The sequence below is a fragment of the Pyrus communis genome, chromosome 17 (genome assembly GCF_041283825.1).
Source record: "Pyrus communis isolate YQ-2024b chromosome 17, ASM4128382v1, whole genome shotgun sequence".
In the NCBI taxonomy this organism is placed as follows: Eukaryota; Viridiplantae; Streptophyta; class Magnoliopsida; order Rosales; family Rosaceae; genus Pyrus; species Pyrus communis.
Genome location: NC_142581.1, coordinates 11,030,592 through 11,049,794, shown reverse-complemented (window position 1 = coordinate 11,049,794; position 19,203 = coordinate 11,030,592). Strand labels below are relative to the sequence as shown.

The 19,203-nt window shown below is 37.4% G+C and overlaps 1 protein-coding gene and 1 pseudogene across 1 annotated transcript; one reads left to right on the top strand and one right to left on the bottom strand.

The window, feature by feature from the left end:
• Positions 1–1,880: 1,880 nt before the first annotated feature.
• LOC137707922 (metal tolerance protein C4) lies at positions 1,881–5,972 on the top strand. Its single transcript, XM_068446865.2, has 13 exons — positions 1,881–2,505; positions 2,626–2,677; positions 2,797–2,929; positions 3,041–3,096; positions 3,447–3,561; positions 3,712–3,769; positions 3,880–3,998; positions 4,308–4,427; positions 4,653–4,754; positions 4,841–4,913; positions 5,271–5,338; positions 5,454–5,514; positions 5,608–5,972. The coding sequence occupies exons 1-13, from the start codon at positions 2,226–2,228 to the stop codon at positions 5,730–5,732; spliced, it is 1,362 nt and encodes a 453-aa protein (XP_068302966.2). The 5' UTR covers positions 1,881–2,225; the 3' UTR covers positions 5,733–5,972.
• Positions 5,973–12,804: 6,832 nt separating this feature from the next.
• LOC137707758 (uncharacterized) lies at positions 12,805–16,939 on the bottom strand (annotated as a pseudogene).
• Positions 16,940–19,203: the final 2,264 nt, after the last annotated feature.

Sequence of the window (19,203 nt, the reverse complement as noted above, 5' to 3'; positions counted from 1 at the left end):
TATAAAGCAAAAGTAGTGTTTTTAAAAAAAACACGTCCCGAGGCGCGCCTGATGCCGGTTGGTTGGCGTTCCTAGATCCATCAGCGACCTAAAATCGAAGTCGAATGGGCCTGTCGTTTAGGTAAATCAAAGTCGAAGGCTCCATCATCTAAGTTTAGGGTTGAAAGGTGTGCAGCGTCTTCACGAGGAAGACAACAGCGAAGAAGAGGAAATTTTTATTTTTTTAAGACTTCGCCCAAAACGACATCGTTTTGGCCAAGTCTAATTTTCTTTTATTTTTAAAACCCACAACAATCCTTTTTTTTTTTTTTTTTTTCAAATAACTGACAGTAGTTCTCTGTTTCTTTTAAGGTGTGTTTGTTTGGGTTCACTAACCTTCACTGGATTGGACTACATTAAAAATTAGTGTAGTCCCGTGTTTGGTAATCCCAGGGACTAGTTTTAGTAGGATTAAGCGGGATTCGCCTCGACTAGAGACCTCGTTAGAGGTTCTTAGCAAAACCCCCCAAAATGCAGCGGACTGCTAAGCCTTTCCTTCGTCTGCTTCGTCTGCTTCGTCTGCTCACTGCTCATCGTAATCAACGACCTCGTCGTCAAATCCTCCACTCCTTCCCTGCATGGATCTTCTTTTCTCTCCCTGCTCTATCTCATTACCACCCACCCCTAAATCCCAAAATCGAATTAGCACCCACCGATGGGTCGATTCAATCTGAGGCCCAGATCGATGCCGGCGCCACCCCACTCCATTTCCCAAGGTCATCTCCCACTCTTTCTATCTAAGTCTCGACGATGGCCACCACCGCCGTAGCACCGCGTCAGGTCGCTCAAAAGGAGGTTGAATTCAGATGATGTTGGCCGCGAAGTCCATCTGGGCACGAAGAACTGATATTTTCAGATGGAAAGATGTAATGACATATATCCTCAATCTTCCTCAGATTTGCTTATTTTTTTGGTAATATAATATGAATTTCAGCTTTTTGAATATGTTCCGTTTGGTTTAATGGTGTTTGCAATGGTGGTTCTTTCTAATTTAAGCTGGGATTATAGAAAGCCCCATTTTTCTGGGTTTGTATATATATGTATATATACACACATATACATACACGCACACATATATGTATGTATATGTTTTTGCTAGATCTGATGTATGGCTTTTGTATTATTTGTTCTTGTTGGTATATTTCCTTATTCGCAAAACCCACATTGATTCTTTTGTGTAAATTTGATATTTTTGGGGAAAAATTGTGATGGGTTGATTTGTTGTGGATGAGTTTTTGTTTAAATGTGAAACAAATTATCAATTGTTGGTTTTGAAATCTCAAGAATTTGCAATATCTAGTATGGTAGATGGCACTGGTGGCAATTGCTAGAAGAAGAAAGGAGGTTGGATTAAATACGGTATTTGAGTGACACCAACATACTTTGAACATGGAGAAGATGAAATGTTTAACAGGAATAATGTTAATATTTGGTTGAAATTGAAGTTGAAGAAAATAAAATATTTTGTAATATATCATGGTTTTTTTTTTTTTTTTTCTTATTATCCTGCTTCTTAGTCCGACACTACACCAAACGTTTCACTAAACTAGTTCAGCTTAGTCTAGTCTAAGCCAGTCCAACTTAGTCCCTGAAGCTAGTCTAGTCCGAGACAGTCCGGTGCAACAAACACACCCTTAATAACCAACCGCAATCCCCAATTATTTAGGTCTCGTAAGATTTCGACTCATAACTCATACTTAGACGGAGCAATTCATGGAACGCTTAGCAATAATGTGGTTTAAATTTGCTTTTAACGAGAATGAAATATAAACCTCTCATTTAATGAAGAAAAATACCACTAAATCAGTGTTTTAAAACATTGAGTTGAAGCGCTTCCTACCGAAATAGTCATAGCTAACCCTTTGGCGGGTCTAATTTGGGCTGCCGCACCATTGGTGGCTCAATATCTTCACCATTTTTCTTCCACTTTGACTTGTTGCAGATGGCAAATTTAATTTTTAATTTTAAAATCTTTGTGGGAATGGGTTTTATACTTAACCTTGTACTAGCAAAAACAATGTCTTAAGCTCTTAGCTGTCACCATCTTCAACCTCGCTCTGCGTCTCTGATTCTTCACTCTTTTCGACAACCCACAAAACCCTAAACCAATCCCACCCTCAAAACCCTAAAAACAATCGAAATGCAGTAGCTTTCCGAGAACCCATGAACATTTCCATGCAGATGAGATGAGAACGTCCTCCTACACTCTCGTCTCCCGCCTCCGCCGCACCCACCGCTTCAGTCCTCGCTGCTCCTCCCAATGTCTGCTCTTTCACTACTCAGACCCCCGGAACGACGATCGCAGCCTCCCCCAAAAGGCTCCGTTTAGCTCCTCTGCTCACACTCTGCTGCGCGGCCTGGTTTCCTCAGCTGCCTGCTCGAAACGGGTCGTTTTGTTCGACTTGGTTTCGTCCGGTAGTGTTGTTCATCGTCGTCAGCAGCCGCAGCGGCACTTGCTCCATCGCAGTAAGTTCTTTTTTCGATTTGGGAAGTTATGAAATTCTGTAGGGAAAGTGATAAATTAGTCAATTTTAGCTGACAATTTTTGTGCATTTGGGTAAAAATTGGGTGTGCATTGATTTGCAGGTTTCTTTACTAGAGCTAAGCAGGTGAAGATTGAATTCAATGACCAGCACAGGTACCGAGCCCTAAAATGTTTGTAATTTTTTCGATTTAGTAGATTTTTATTGTTTGTTTGTTTAATTGCTTGGAATTGCATTAAATTCTTATGATTTTTGCATCAATTCTGTATGCTAGTCAAAGGGCAGTCACAACTGCATTGTGGTGCAACTTCCTTGTCTTTTCACTCAAGTTCGGTGTCTGGTTATCCACCTCTAGCCATGTTATGTTTGCCGAAGTTGTGCACTCAGTTGCTGATTTTGCAAATCAGGTATTGGGTTCATGCTGGTGGAGGTCTATTTGAAGTCAATGTTGTTGTGATTTTTCATTTCATGATTGAATCAATTCAGTGATGCAGAGAAACTAATCCATGTCATTGTAGGCGCTTCTTGCTTATGGTTTGAGTAGCTCAAGGCGTGCACCAGATGCTCTCCACCCGTGAGTCTTTCCATACCATGACCAACTTTTCGCATCATTGATGAAGCCTTCATTAGCTTTCATTGTTTAATTTGTCTTTTTATCAACAAAAGTTGCGCATTATGTAACAGTCCTAAGAAAGGTTTCAGAAGGAAGAAATCTATGACATACCTTAAGAGTTAGCCATTAATTTGACTGGTTTAAGCACTTCTATGATTCTAGAATACTCGCTCGAGTGGAATTGGATGTTGCAAGTGCATAATATACAAGTCAAGAGCTGTGAATAGAAATTAAATACATGCATATATATTATTATATGCTCGCACTAAGAATTAGTTCTAATTATCATGCTATGTCTTTGATTCTGGCAGTTATGGATACTCCAAGGAAAGATTTGTCTGGTCTTTGATATCTGCTGTTGGTATCTTTTGTCTTGGTTCTGGTGCGACTATCATTCATGGAGTTCAAAACTTGTGGACTTCACAGGTTATTGAGTTTTTACTTGGCAAAATTTTGTTACCCAAACCTATGTGTACTATTTTTTCTTTCTAATGTCTTACCGTTAATTTCTTAGATTATCTGTTATGTTTGTCAATTCTATTCCGGTTTTATAGAATTTGTCTGCCTCTTCCTCAGCCCCCTCCAAATATTCAGTATGCAGCTCTTGTGATTGGTGGCTCATTTATTATTGAAGGTAGAGCTCAATGCATTATCTTTCAAAACAATGATGGGAAGCCCAATCATATGATTACTTTATTTATTTCTCATGTTCCCCCCCCTTTAACCTTTGCATCCATTCCGTAGGTGCTTCTCTTCTTGTTGCCATACAAGCCGTCAAGAAAGGTGCAGCTGCTGAGGGCATGAAACTGAGAGACTATATATGGCGTGGACATGATCCCACATCTGTTGCAGTCATGACAGAGGTAATACACTGGGATGTTCTTTCTTTATTCTCCCTTGGTTGTTGGAATTTATTTCTGTGATTGCAAAGGAAGAAATGATTAGGTATGGAACTGGGGATGAATGAAAGTTTCAGTAACACCAATGAGTATATTACAGTCTACTTAATTGCAAGAAACTATCACAAGCAGTCAAACCCAACATGTAATGTCATTGAAACCCTTCATTAACGTAGCATAAGCCTAGAGTTGATTGAAAAATTATGAAGCCACACGTATTTTCTGGTCTGATAACAAGCTATTATCCCTTTGTAAATTATCTTATATATGCAGGATGGGGCAGCTGTAACTGGGCTTGCTATTGCTGCGGCATCATTGGTTGCAGTGAATAGAACAGGAAATGCAATTTATGATCCCATAGGATCGATTGTAGTTGGCAACCTACTTGGAATGGTATGTGATGCTCGTTTCCATAAAAAATGATGCAGAAACTGCAATTAGAGTACCACATTGCTGTCTAAAATTGAAGTGAATATCTACAATACAATGCTAATTTTGAAGAAGTCTGATTATTAAATGTTGGGTATTCAAAAAAAGAAAACTAAGTAACACAACAGATTGTGACTGAGACACACAGTGAAACTATAATTATACAACCGAGTTGAATCTACCCTGCAGGTGGCTATTTTTCTAATCCAAAGGAATCGACATGCTTTGATTGGCAGGGCAATGGATGACCATGATATGGAGAAGGTTCTCCAATTTTTGAAAAATGACCCGGTATAATTAATGCTAATGATCTCTTTCTGGTATTGATATACCTTCATGCTTTTTAAGGTTACTAAATATCACTGATTTTGTTATAGGTTGTGGATTCTCTATATGATTGCAAAAGCGAGGTGATTGGTCCTGGGTTCTTCAGATTTAAGGCTGAAATAGGTGACCTTTTTTCATCTTGACTTCTTTATTTCTTGATTCTTCTTGGGTTAGGTTCTCAGTTTTCTAACAAACCACTGTTGGTATGTCCAGTTTTGGCTGATTTTGTAAACAAAAAGTGAATCATTATCAATATTGTTAGCAACGGATTGAAACTATCACCATGCTGACGTTGCAGCATTTTAAGTTTTATCTTCTGCAATGGCATATTTCTTTTGTAATTTGATGACCACTAAAACTGAAATTTATTACTTCAACAACTCTTATGTTTTTTCTTTGAAGTGTACTCTTTCCATTATTTTGCATTTTGCACTATTGGGATATCAGTGTGATATAACTGTCGCTATCTGCATGGGACAGATTTCAATGGAGTAGTGGTAGTTCAAAATTATCTCCATAGGACTGGGCGTGGAGAATGGGCAAGACAGGTTAATCATCTCTATAATTTTTGAAAACTTTTTTGGACTTCTAGCTACATTCAAGACATTTTACTCATTGTTGGTGTACGTGCTGAATTCTGCGTGTTATGTGGATGTGATGCAGTTTCGTGAAGCTGCAAAGGAGAAGGATGATACTGCACTGCTTAAAATGATGTCAAACTATGGTATTTTTATGCGTTTTACTTTTGAAAAAATTAAATAGTTTCGGTGACCGGGTTGTACGTGCAATACATTACGAACTACATCTCCCATTGCAGGTGAAGAGGTAGTGACAGCATTAGGAAGTGAAGTTGATAGATTGGAAAAGGAGATCCAAAAGCTTGTTCCTGGTATACGGCATGTTGATATCGAGGCGCACAATCCAACAGAAGTATCCTCATGATTCACAAATTTATCTTTATGTGGTAATGTCTGATCATTCTTTGCAGAAAATCTGTTGTGCTACCATTTACTTAATGACATGAACGGCTTCTTGCTTCTTTTAGGCAGGATATAGAAACGGTATATACAACCTGTCGATAGTTATGTTAGATACCACATGTTTCTGTCAAAATTTTCTTGCGTGCGATTTGTCAGTTCTTGGAACTTCAGCCAAATGAGAAATTTTACCTATGGTTTTTAATTAGTTATGCAAAATCGTTACATAAGTTGTCATAAAAACTATTTTCATGGAACTCTAGCCGCAACACAAGCTTCTTAAGATTCATGCTGAACATTCTATAGATCTTCGAACCGACATTTGTCATCGAATAGTGTCTGAAGAACTGCTCGAAAGACGTCGGTAGGGATTGACTTTGAGGCATGATTTGCCACTTTGGGTGGCGGCATGGTGTAGGCTTTGAGCCGTGTTGGAGACGAGTACTGGCATTGGTGGCCGGACAGCTGCTCTCTTGTAGTCTGAAGGTAAACGCGTTCTTTACGTAATGATCAAGCACATAGGCATTTAGGCATAGAGCTCTCGTTAATATCCTGTTGGATGTTCAAATGTGAAAACTCCCACGTACCTTGGACCTTCTTCCAAAGAAGTTGCATAGCAATTGCCACCGACATTGCGGTCTACTAGTATTCATTTACACTCAATTTCAGATTTGTTTGATGGTCTCATGGAGGACAAGTTTGATATATAATAGCTCATTGTGCAGTTTAGCAGTAACCCCCCTCCCCAAAATCGTTGTATCAGAATAAAAAAAATAAAAAGTTTTATAATATGCTAGAGAGGCCAATTTTTAAACTAAATGATGTGTCACTGTCACTAATAGGAAATAAGTACGTTGATCAACACTTAATCAAGAATTCAATCATGGATAACCACATTATTTGGTTTACAAAATTTGATTTAAAATTTTGATCTCTCAAGCATTACCAATTGAAAAATATTCTTTAGTGTATGGGCTTTTGGAAAAACTAGAAATGCTTTTAAATAAATCAAAAACATTCTTGACAACACATTAAACATAGATAATTAAAAGTGATTTTGGATTTTGAAAGGCGTTTTCAGCCAAAATGGTTCTTGAGATTTGCATAACTCCTCACTTTGGTCCCTGAGATTTGAAATTGATAGACTTGGTCCCTGAGTTTGTCCACAATCAATCATTTTGGTCATTCCGTGAAAAAACTCCATAAAACAAGAATAAAATGATAAAAATACTCTCAATTTTGTCAACTTATTTTGGCCTATTGTTTATTATATTGATGGTAATTTTGTTACTTTGATCATTGGTTAACATAATTTTTCACTGAATGACCAAAATGATTAATGGTGGACAATCTCAATGACCACTTATATTGATTTTAAATCTCAGAAACCAAAGTGAGAAGTTAGGCAAATATCAGGGATCATTATTTTGGCCAACACCTTCTAGTGTTTTCTTGAGTAACACCTTCAAACGCAATTTTCAAGTACTCAACGTGTAAAAGCGTTTTTAGCAAATGTGCTTCCTAGAGAAGTAATCTCCAATGAACTCCTAATCAATGGATTGGACATTTCATATGTATTGCATAACGACCATTGACATATGAGAGTGACATCAGGGAGAAGAAGAAAAAGACCGCGTGACCCTCGGCCTAAGTTTTGGGAGACTTGGAACCGACTCAGTCTTTCATAATTCGTGGAACTTTCTACATCCTTCCTGGAAGATAACATATTAATTTACTTTCGATGGTAGCCAGCTGTTCCCAGCAACACAAACAACCACCAACACACAGAAGAGAACGAGCAGCATTTCCAGTAAAATATTAACTTTGCAAAGCACAAACATTGACAGATTCCAAATGCTGGAACTATAGGTACATCACACACACTCACACACACACATATATATACATAGAGAGAGAGAGAGAGAGAGAGAGAGAGAGAGAGAGAGAGAGATTGTTAGAAAGATATAAAAACAAAATGAGTGTATTATCGGTGTTTGATCTGCGAGAAAAGGTGGTGGGAAATAAAGGAGTAGCAGCAGCGGCTTGCCCCTACTGCGGAGGGCCAGTTATGGGATGGGACTTTGAAGCTCACTTGCTCTTTTGTTTCATCCCCATTTCCCACAAAACCAAGCGGAAGTTCTACTGCACCATTTGCTCCGCTCGCCTTGTTCCTGCGGCCTCTTGATGTTTTGGGTTACAATTTTTCTACACAAAAAAGCATATGAAGTAATATATATATGTGTGTGTGTGTGTGTACGAATTTTTATTGTTATTTTATAGTGATTTCCCCTTAATTAGTTTGATAATGTAAACACTCTAGATATATGGCTCATATTGAGACAGATGCCAAATCATCCAAACAAGTCACTAGTTAGTTATAACCGTAAACAATTAGATATGGCAATTGTGTAATTAGTTTTAGAAACTAAGGGCACTAGTGTAGCAAGCCTGTGGCTATATATATTATCCTGTATTGTTGTAATTTTTGATGAAATGAAAAGTCAGTTTCTATATGGTATCTCGCCAACTTGCCTTATGGCACTGATCCTTTTTTCTTCCGCTTACCGACTCGTTCACTGCCTCGATTGCTCGATCTGTTTCTTGATCGATTTCTTCTGTTTCTCAATCAATTTCTACCTCTGATTCATGATTCTTTCTCTTTTCTTTTGAATCTTGTCTTTGATTGTCATGGCTTCTCCATCTGCATCCTCGTCTTTGATGGATCCATCGCCATTGTTAAACCCTAATTCCTCTCCAAATTCGTATCTGTCTTTTACGATTCAGAACATTGGCAGTATGGTGCCAATCAAGCTCAAGCGCACCAATTATCTCCCATGGCAGGCATTGTTTGCTCCGATCCTTCGTCGCTACAAGCTCATTGGTCTCATTGATGGAACTGAGCCATGTCCGACTCCGCTTCTTCCAGATAGATACATGAATCCAGAATTTGAGTAGTGGTTTGAGAAAGATCAAAATCTGCTGATTTGGTTGCATTCGACACTTTCTGAAGATCTAATTCCCTTTACAGTTGGAGTCTCTAAGGACTGGTTTGGTATTGATGTGCTTTGAAAAAAAACTGCTTCTGCTGTGCTGTGAGAATAAGCAGCTGTGAAATAAAGCAGCAGAGTGTTTGGTAAACTTTTTTGTAAAGTGCTTTTGAAAAGAAAAAAAAGGCAGTATTATAGTGTTTGATAAACTTTTATGTAAAACAGATGTGAAAAAAACCGGTTTTTCAAAGCTGGGTTTTGCAGCTTCTTGTTTTTGGCTTTTTTCCATCCAAAACTGTGAAAAAAAAGCTGAAGCTGAATGTTTACCAAACACAAAAACAGCTCCTAGCTTTTTTTTATACTAGCTTTTTTCAGAATCATCTCAGTACCAAACCAGGCTCACATCTCGTGAGCTATGGAAGAAGCTTGAACAATGTAGCACATAAATGTCCTATTAATTTTCCTTATAAACAATAATATTTGTCAATTGTAGCATATGAAAATAAGGGTCTTTTTCCCAGAAGATTGTTTTATCTAACTACTTAAAATATCACAAAAACTGGACTGCTGTCCCTACTGACCAGCCACCGAAAAATAATTATTAGACCGACTTACACTTATCTAAAGTCTACGAAATTTTATATGCAGATACTAGACACACAGAGCTACACTCATACAAATTTTTGGGATTTATGGAATTGATTTGCTATTTAAATTAAATCGAACAAAAACAGGACAAAACAGATTTTTAAGTAGTTCACAAATTAAGAAAAACGAGTTAGGGGAATTGCTATCCACCACCAAATAATCATGCAAACATGTTATGCTTCATTCAAATTCCTTTCATTTTCGGATGAAGATGCTCAAGTTGGCTCAATGTTAGAACTCAACCTATTACTCTTTCTTATGTAGTATGTTAAGAGAATGACGTTTTCAACTTAACTTAGTCCCTAACATGCAACCTAGAATGGTGTGTTCATAGATTTAACAAGTAGAAATCATTAAGAACGAAAAGAGTTTGAGTCATCACAAGGCATCATAAGTACTAGTGTTGTCTTACTTATCCTATAAATTGATTCACATGTTAATCGCAATTAACAAGTACTACTCTAGAACATATGTAGGTCCTCATTCGACAAGGGCAGGCACACACATATTCATAGCATTATAATCCTAGATATGCTTACTAAGTATGCATCCGTAGAAAACACATAAAGAATTCATCAATGAGGCAAGTAGTGAACCAATTTTCATCTATTCATAAAAGTAATTCAAACGAAATGTCATAACAAACTTGCAATCATATTCGGGGCTTCAAAAGAGCCCCTAACTACTAAAAATTAGTTACACATAATTCTCAAATTATACCAAAAGAAAGACATGAGTTTGAGAAGATAAAACCGAAAGAAGAGAATGCCAAGATTTCCTCCTTCCTTTCCTTCCTTCCCCAACGCAGTAGCTTTCTTTTTTCCTTGCTTTTCTTCATTTTTTTCTATCTTTTTCTTTCACCTTTTTTTTCCACCCTTTTCCGCTGCAACCTGCAGACCTTTTCTTCTCTTCTGCTGCCACAGTTTTTTCTCCATAACTCACCCCACTAACAGCCATTTAGTTATGACAATAAGTGAGAGGAAATGCTAAAACAATTGTAACTCTTTGGGCAGCTTTTATGCCCATTACTCTCACTTAATTTTCCATTTCCTCTGATATTTGAATAGGTGTTAACTGGCTTGTTCTTGGCTGCATCAGTTTTGGCTGTTCGTTTTATTGAATTTATTGCTTTCAATGCTTTCTTGTCAGTTACAAACTGCTCAGCCTCTTGGGAACCTTTCAGTGTTAAAACGGCCATAACTTCTTCTAGAAAAATGATATTAACAATCCGCGAAATGCTCCAGAAAATAGACATCCGTAGCTTTCCAGGAATATAAGGCTCATTCTCTAATTCATTCGAAGCTGTCCACAACTTACTTCCAAAGTCAGCTGACCTGCACAGGCAGTTTTGACGAATTTGTTACTTAAAATTCCACTTGTGCTATTTTTCTTTTCTTTGCTTGACAAATCCTACAAAACAAAAAAAAAAAGTAAATAGCTCAAAAATATAAGGAACTAACTAAGAAAAGACAAGTGAATTTGATGTAAAATTTATATAAATATGAGCTTATCAAATACCCCCACACTTAGCTTTTGCTAGTCCTCGAGCAAAACAAAGAAAACATGATAAAGTAGCAACATGAAAAACATTAGTTCCCCACCATGTGACCCTCATAGAATTTCATTCAAGAAAACAAATCATCAAGAACCTTAGCTCGCATCAAACAAGCTAATCCAAGCTCATCTTCCTTATTCAAATGTTAACAACTACCTTTTAATCATCCTTGAAGTGTAGTGTGTGTAATAGTCATGCTAATGCAATTTCAAGTTTTATTTTAAAACACCACATGCAAACTAATGACCTTCTCACGGGACATACACTCAATCATACATATGTTTAGTTTAACGTGTTTCGCTCAAAGAATCAAATGTGAAAGATCTACCATAAGCTTGCATAAAGATCTCATCTCCACAATCATAATTGCAAAACTAAAATCAAGAGGACTTTTATTGGATATAATGAGGCTTAGGGAGAGGGTTATAGAAATGAAAGGATAGGTAAACACAAGTTCCAAGCTACATTGCAAGCAATTCTCTTGTTGAGATTTATAAGAACTCAAGCTCTCCAGCCACTCTACTAATACCTCCAACCACACCCCTAAATTGAAACTTAAAAAAACTGTTTATTTGCTTTGTATACAATTTTTTTTTTCTTTTCTTTTTTTTTTTTTCTTTTTTTTTTCTTTTTGAACCAATTTTCGCACATAACTAATACAAACATGAAATACCCCCACACTTATTCTTTTGCCAAACTCCTTCAAAGTACTTCACAAACATTTCTCATAAGACAATCTCACATTGCTCACTAGCTAGCTTGTAAAGGGTAAGGAAAAATGTTTAAGGTATAAGGGTAGACATATCTAGTGATAAGAAATAAAAGGCTCAACATATACGGCTCAGATTGGCAATCTAATGACATTATTTTTCTTTAGGAAACATGCTTATTTGGGCCATGGTGATAAACCTAATGCCTCTATCCTTTTCTAGTTCATGCAATCAATGACAAACATTTCGAAAGATCGTTACGCAAGTTCTAGAGATGTAAGTCACATAAGTTCATCACACATGAAAGAATAGGAGTGTATGAAAAATGCACACACTTTCAATAGGCTCAAAAACTCACATAGGTTGTATATGGTCACTATGTTCACATACGAAGCTTTAAATCATGCTTTAGTTTCACATCAACAAGGCTATGTGCTTTTGGTTTTTCAAAGATGATTAAACATGTACAAAACTAACAAGAGAATAAGGAATTTCAACACAATACATGCTTACTAAGTTCTTGATCACTGTGGTTCAAATTTAATCCAATTATATCATTGGGTCGGGAAACTAACAAAAATCTAATTCAAAACAATAAAGAAAATAAGACTATTTTTGGATTTTTTTTCATTTTTTTTCATTTTCTCTCTTTTTTGGGTTTTTTTTTAGAGTTAACAAAACTAATTAAGAAAACAAAAAGCAACAAGGAAACAAATCAAACCAGTTCAAATTTTCAATTTTTTTTAATCCTTACCCCCAAACTTAAATTGGACATTGTCCCCAATGTCAGAAAACACAATAATGCATAAAATAAAAATAAAATAAAATAAAATAGTAAGAAACAAAATAAAGCATTTGGACTGAAAACTTCCCCAATTTGCAGTAAAATCAAATGATGACCCCCAAACTTCAATTCTGCAATAAACCCCAAGGGTGGACATAACCAAATATTCCTACAAAGAAAAGAAATAATTTAGTTTAGCACGCAAGAAAACTCAGAAAAAAAAAACAAACGAAAAATTGAAAATGACATAAAAAGCCAATGAATAGAAATATTGGGTTGCCTCCCAATAAGAGTTTGCTTTTACGTCCGCAGCCGGACGGTACCAAGAGTAATCATTCAAGTGAAGCTGGTTCTTAGAGGGCTACAACCTCCACATCATGCTCCACAACAGACTCATAATATGGTTTGAGTTTATGTCCATTCACTTTGAACACGTTTTTGGTCTTTGCACTTTGGATTTCCACTGCACCATGAGGAATATTAGTTTTAACAAACGGACCAACCCATCGAGAACGAAGCTTACCTGGAAATAACCGAAGGCGAGAATTAAATAGAAGAGCTTTTTGTCCAATGGCAAAGCTCTTCCTTGATATCATCTTGTCATGAAATGCCTTTGATTTCTCCTTGTATATTCGACTAGACTCGTATGCATCATTTCGGATTTCATCTAACTCATTCAATTGAAGCTTCATCTACTGTCCGGCAACACTCATGTCCATGTTGTAGGCTTTGATCGCCCAATAAGCTTTGTGTTCTAATTCTACTGGAAGACGACATGGTTTCCCATAAACTAATCGAAATGGGGACATTCCAATAGGAGTCTCATAAGCAGTCCTATAAGCCCACAATGCATCGTTCAAGCGCATGCTCCAATCCTTCATACTAGGACTCACAGTTTTCTCCAAAATTTGCTTCACCTCATGGTCTGATACTTCTGCTTGACCACTAGTTTGCGGTTGATAAGGTGTAGACACCTTATGTGTGACATTGTACTTTCTAAGCAACGCTTCAAATGTTCTATTGCAAAAGTGACTCCCTCCATCGCTAATGATTGCTCTAGGTGTCCCAAAACTTGCAAAGATGTTAGTCTTAATAAAATCTAAAACAACTTTTGAATCATTAGTTTTGGTGGCTTTCGCTTCCACCCATTTAGAAACATAATCCACAACCAATAAAATGTAAAGAAAACCATTTGAAGATGGAAAAGGTCCCATGAAATCAATGCCCCACCCATCAAAGATCTCAACAATCAAAATAGGGGTTTGTGGCATTTGATTTCTTGGGCCCCAGTTACCTGTTCGTTGACAAGGATCACATGTTGCACAAAACTCGTACGCATCCTTAAACAAACTAGGCCAATAAAAACCACTCTCTAACAACTTAAAGGCTATCCTCTTTGCTCCAAAATGGCCGCCACATGCATAAGAATGACAAAAAGTTAGAATAGATTTAAACTCAGATTCAGGGACAAACATTCTAATCAATTGATCAGGGCAATATTTCCACAAATAAGGATCATCCCACTCGGAGTATTTGGCGGTTTTGACAAACTTATCTTTCTGAGCACGTGTAAAATCATCCGGAATCTTTTTGGTGACCTTGTAATTGATAATATCTGCATACCAAGGGTTAGTAACCTTTAATGAAAACAATTGCTCATCCGGAAAACTCTCACGTAAAGGGATGAGATCTTCCTCTGTGTTTGAGTGCACAAGTCTGCTAAGATGATCTGCTACAACATTCTCACTCCCTTTCTTATCATTGATCTCCAAGTCAAACTCTTGAAGCAGAAGTATCCATCGAATGAGTCGCGGTTTTGCATTCTTTTTTTGTGAGTAAATACTTCAAAGCTACATGGTCAGAAAACACAATAACTTTAGTTCCAATCAGATAAGATCTAAATTTTTCTAAAGCAAATACAACAGCTAGAAGCTCCTTCTCTGTTGTTGAATAATTCAATTGTGCATCATTGAGTGTTCGTGATGCATAATAGATGACATGTGGCACTTTGTTGACACGATGTCCTAGAACTGCACCGACATCATAGTATGAAGCATCGCACATTAACTCAAAAGGTAAACTCCAATCTGGTGGCTTGATCACAGGAGCCGTGGATAACAACTCCTTAAGTTTGTTGAATGCTACCACACACTCTTCATTCACATCAAATGTTACGTCCTTTTGAAGCAAACGGCACAAGGGTCTAGAAATCATTGAGAAGTCATTCATAAACCTACGATAGAAACCTGCATGTCCAAGAAAAGAACGAACCTCCCTGACAGTAGTAGGGAGAGGTAAAGAACTAACAAGTTCTACTTTAGATTTATCAACTTCAATTTCATTTTCAGATATGATATGCCCTAGAACTAATCCATGCGAAACCATGAAATGACATTTTTCCCAATTTAAGACTAGATTAGTTTCTTGACAACGTTTTAAAACTAGGGACATATTATGTAGACATGTATCAAAAGAATCACCATAAACTGAAAAATCATCCATGAACACTTCAATTATTTTCTTAATCATATCAGAAAAGATACTTACCATACACCTTTGAAATGTGGCGGGGGCGTTGCAAAGTCCAAACGGCATCCTCCGGTATGCAAATGTGCCAAATGGACATGTGAACGTCTTTTCTTGATCCTTCGGAGCAACTGCAATCTGATTATATCCAGAATATCCATCAAGAAAGAAATAATGAGAATGACCAGCTAACCTTTCTAACATTTGATCAATGAATGGAACTGGAAAGTGATCCTTGCGTGTGGTGCTGTTTATCTTCCGATAATCTGTACAAACTCTCCAACTATTTTGCACACGTGTAAGCACTAGGTCACTAGCTTCATTCTTAACAACTGTGACTCCGGATCGCTTCGGAACTACTTGAACAGGGCTCACCCACTTGTTGTCTGAGATAGGATATATGATGCCAAAATCAAGAAGCTTGATAACCTTTTTCTTGACGACCTCCATCATGAGTGGGTTCAAACGGCGTTGAGCTTCCCTTGTGGGTTTTGCACCTTCCTCCAGCAGAATCCTATGCATATATGTAGCTAGATTTATACCTTTAATATCTGCAATGCTCCAAGCTATGGCAGTTTTGTGATTCTTCAGTACCCGGATCAGTTTCTCCCCTTCTTCTGTTGTGAGTTGTGATGATATGATGACCGGTAATGTTTCATCCTATCCCAAAAACGCATACTTCAAATGTTCAGGAATCGGTTTAAGCTCCAATTTGGGTGCCTGAATCACAGAAGGAAGAATTTTTTCGTTAGAAGTAAGAAGAGAAATAAAATAGGAAGAAGACTTACCACGAATTGGTGAAAGAGACTCAAGGGTTGCCACTGTCTGGATTAATTCTTCTTCAATATGCTCGGAATAATTAAGTTTTCCATGTGTAATGCTATGCACTAACGCCTTCTCTAAATTGTCTTGTCCCACACATTCATTAAAACAATCCTGCACAAAATAGTCCAACGCATCAATAGACAAACAAGATTCAAAATCACTAGGGTACCTCATAGCATTGAAGATTTTGAACTTGACGCTTTCTCCATCAATTTCCATGGTTAAAGTACCATCGTAGACATCAATCTTCGTACGCGTCGTTCTAAGGAATGGTCTTCCCAATATAAGAGGAAATGCAGTAGGCATAGGGTCATGTTCCATCTCAAGAACAAAAAAGTCAGCGGGAAAAATAAGCTCATTCACTTGCACAAGTACATCCTCTAATAGGCCTTTGGGATATCTATTTGAACGATCTGCCAATTGGATTACCACCTTTGTTTCCTTCAAGTCTCCAAGGTTTAGTGATTCATACACTGAATATGGCATCAGATTGATAGATGCCCCCAAATCACACAATGCACTCCTAAACTCTTTCCCTACAATTACACATGGAATGGCAAAGCTACTGGCATCCTTCAACTTCGGTGGTAGCTTTCTCTGCAAAACAGTTGATACTTCCTCACTTAATGCCACAGTTTCTTGATCATTGAATCTTCTCTTGTTCGTACAAAGCTCTTTAAGGAACTTTGCATACTTGGGCACTTGTTTTATGGCATCTAAAAGAGGTAAGTTCACTTGGACTTTTCAGAAAGTATCCAAGATTTCCTTATCAGTTTGCTCTTTCTTAGACTTCATAAACCTACGAGGAAAAGGAATAGGGACACATAAGTTAAATGAATTTTGAACTTCTTTACTTACCTTATCAGAATCTTTTTTGTTCAATTCTGTATCTTTATGAGACTTTTCAGTTTCTGTTGAAGCCTCATCTTGCTCAAGATTTTTGGTTTGTTGCTCCCCTTGCTCATTTGTATATTTTCTAGTCCTTTTTTGCATCCTTGGCTGCTCAAAAACTTCTTTTCCACTCCTTAAAGTCACAACATTCATCTGCTCCACATTTGGATTCACCACGGTTTGGCTAGGCAACCTTCCTGGTTAATGTTGTTGCCCCATCAAACTTGCTAACTGACTCATTTGGCGCTCAAGGTTTTCAATTGCTTTGTCTATTTTCTGTTAATGAGATTGAGTAGAGTTAGCTAAAGAAGCAATTAAATCCTTAAGAGACTTACTTGGAGCTTGTTGTTGTTGAGGCTGAAATGATGTCTGAGGTCTTGCTTGAAAGAAGCCAGGTGGACGGTTATAGTTGTTGGGAACAGATTGTTGTCCGTTGTCTTGATTGTTCCACTTTAAGTGTGGATGATCGCGCCACCCTGCATTATAGTTATTGGAGTATGGATCATACTTTTGTCTTTGTTGCCCCTGAAACCCTCCTAACGCATTAGCTTGCTCAAGACCAACTTGATCCATCAACGAAGGGCACATGTCCGTGGCATGTCCCATCATTGAACATACACCGCACACCTGTTTTGGAGCCACCATAACCTGTTGCACAAGATTAGTCAAGTTAGCTAATTGTAATTCAATACTAGAGTTAGCACTTACCTCGTTAACTTTCTTAAGAGGTAGCTCATCTCTCCCTCCAAATTGTCGTGTGTTGCCAACAATGTTCTTTAATAATGCCTTAGCATTTGTTGGTGTTTTGTTCATGAATGCTCCTCCACTTGCTGCATCAAGCATTACACGATCAGTACCACACAATCCTTCGTAAAAATATTGTATTAAAAGATGCTCTGAAATTTGATGATTAGGACAAGATGCAACCAAATGTGTGAATCGCTCATAGTAATCTCCAAAGGGCTCTCCATGTTGTTGTCGGATTGCACATATGTCTTTCCTTATGCTTGCAGCTTTTGTGGCCGGAAAATATTGCTCCAATAATGCTTGCTTCACCTGGTTCCATGTGTTCATTGATCCTGGAGGTAAATTGTAAAGCCACTCCTTTGCCTTAGCTTTTAATGTAAATGGGAATGCCCTCAACTTGACTTGCTCTTCATCCACATTGGCTGGTCTCATTTCTGAGCATACCACATGAAACTCCATGAGATTCTTGTTGGCATCCTCTGTTGAGAAGCCATGGAACTTAGGCAAGTAGTGAATCATGCTGGACTTAAGCTCAAATCCTCCTTCTGCATTTGGATATGTGATGCACAATGGTTGTTGATCCGTATTTGGCGTTGCCAACTCCCTCAAAGTACGGTTATCAGCCATGCCTTCTTGTGGTTCTTCCTCCTCTTCCGAATTCAAATGTGGTGGAGAAGATGGTGGTAAAGACACCGATGCACGCTTCTACTTGATTGTTCCTCGAAGCTTTCGAAGTGTTCGTTCAACCTCAGGATCGTAGGAAGCTAGATCAATGCTCTTGGACCTTCGAGTATGCATATACTACGAAGAGTACCTGAAATAAAAACAAAAACAAAAACACTAATTAGACAAGAAAAGAAAACAATAGAAAAATAAGTAATTAGAAATAACAATCCCCGACGACACAGCGCCAAAATTTTGATAGGATTAAAAGCACACCACAAAGTAGCACACAAATGTCCTATGAATTTTCCTTATTAACAATAATATTTGTCAATTGTAGCATATGAAAATAAAGGTCTTTCCCGTAGAAGATTGTTTTATCTAACTACTTAAAATGTCACAAAAACTGGGCTGCTGTCCCTACTGACCAGCCACCGAAAAATAATTATTAGACTGACTTACACTTATCTAAAGTCTACGAAATTTTATATGCAGATACCACACACACAGAGCTACACTCATACAAATTTTGGAGATTTTTGGAATTGATTTTCTATTTAAATTAAATCGAACAAAAACAGGACAAAAACAGATTTTTAAGTAGTTCACAAATTAAGAAAAACGAGTTAGGGGAATTGCTATCCACCACCAAATAATCATGCAAACATGTTATGTTTCATTCAAATTCCTTTCATTTTTGGATGAAGATGCTCAAGTTGGCTCAATGTTAGAACTCAACCTATTACTCTTTCTTATGTAGTATGTTAAGAGAATGGCGTTTTCAACTTAACTTAGTCCCTAACATGCAAGCTAGAATGGTGTGTTCATAGATTTAACAAGTAGAAATCATTAAGAATGAAAAGAGTTTGAGTCATCACAAGGCATCGTAAGTACTAGCGTTATCTTACTTATCCTATAAATTGATTCACATGTTAATCGCAATTAACAAGTACTACTCTAGAACATATGTAGGTCCTCATTCGACAAGGGCAGGCACACACATATTCATAGCATTATAATCCTAGATATGCTTACTAAGTATGCATCCGTAGAAAACACATAAAGAATTCATCAATGAGACAAGTAGTGAACCAATTTTC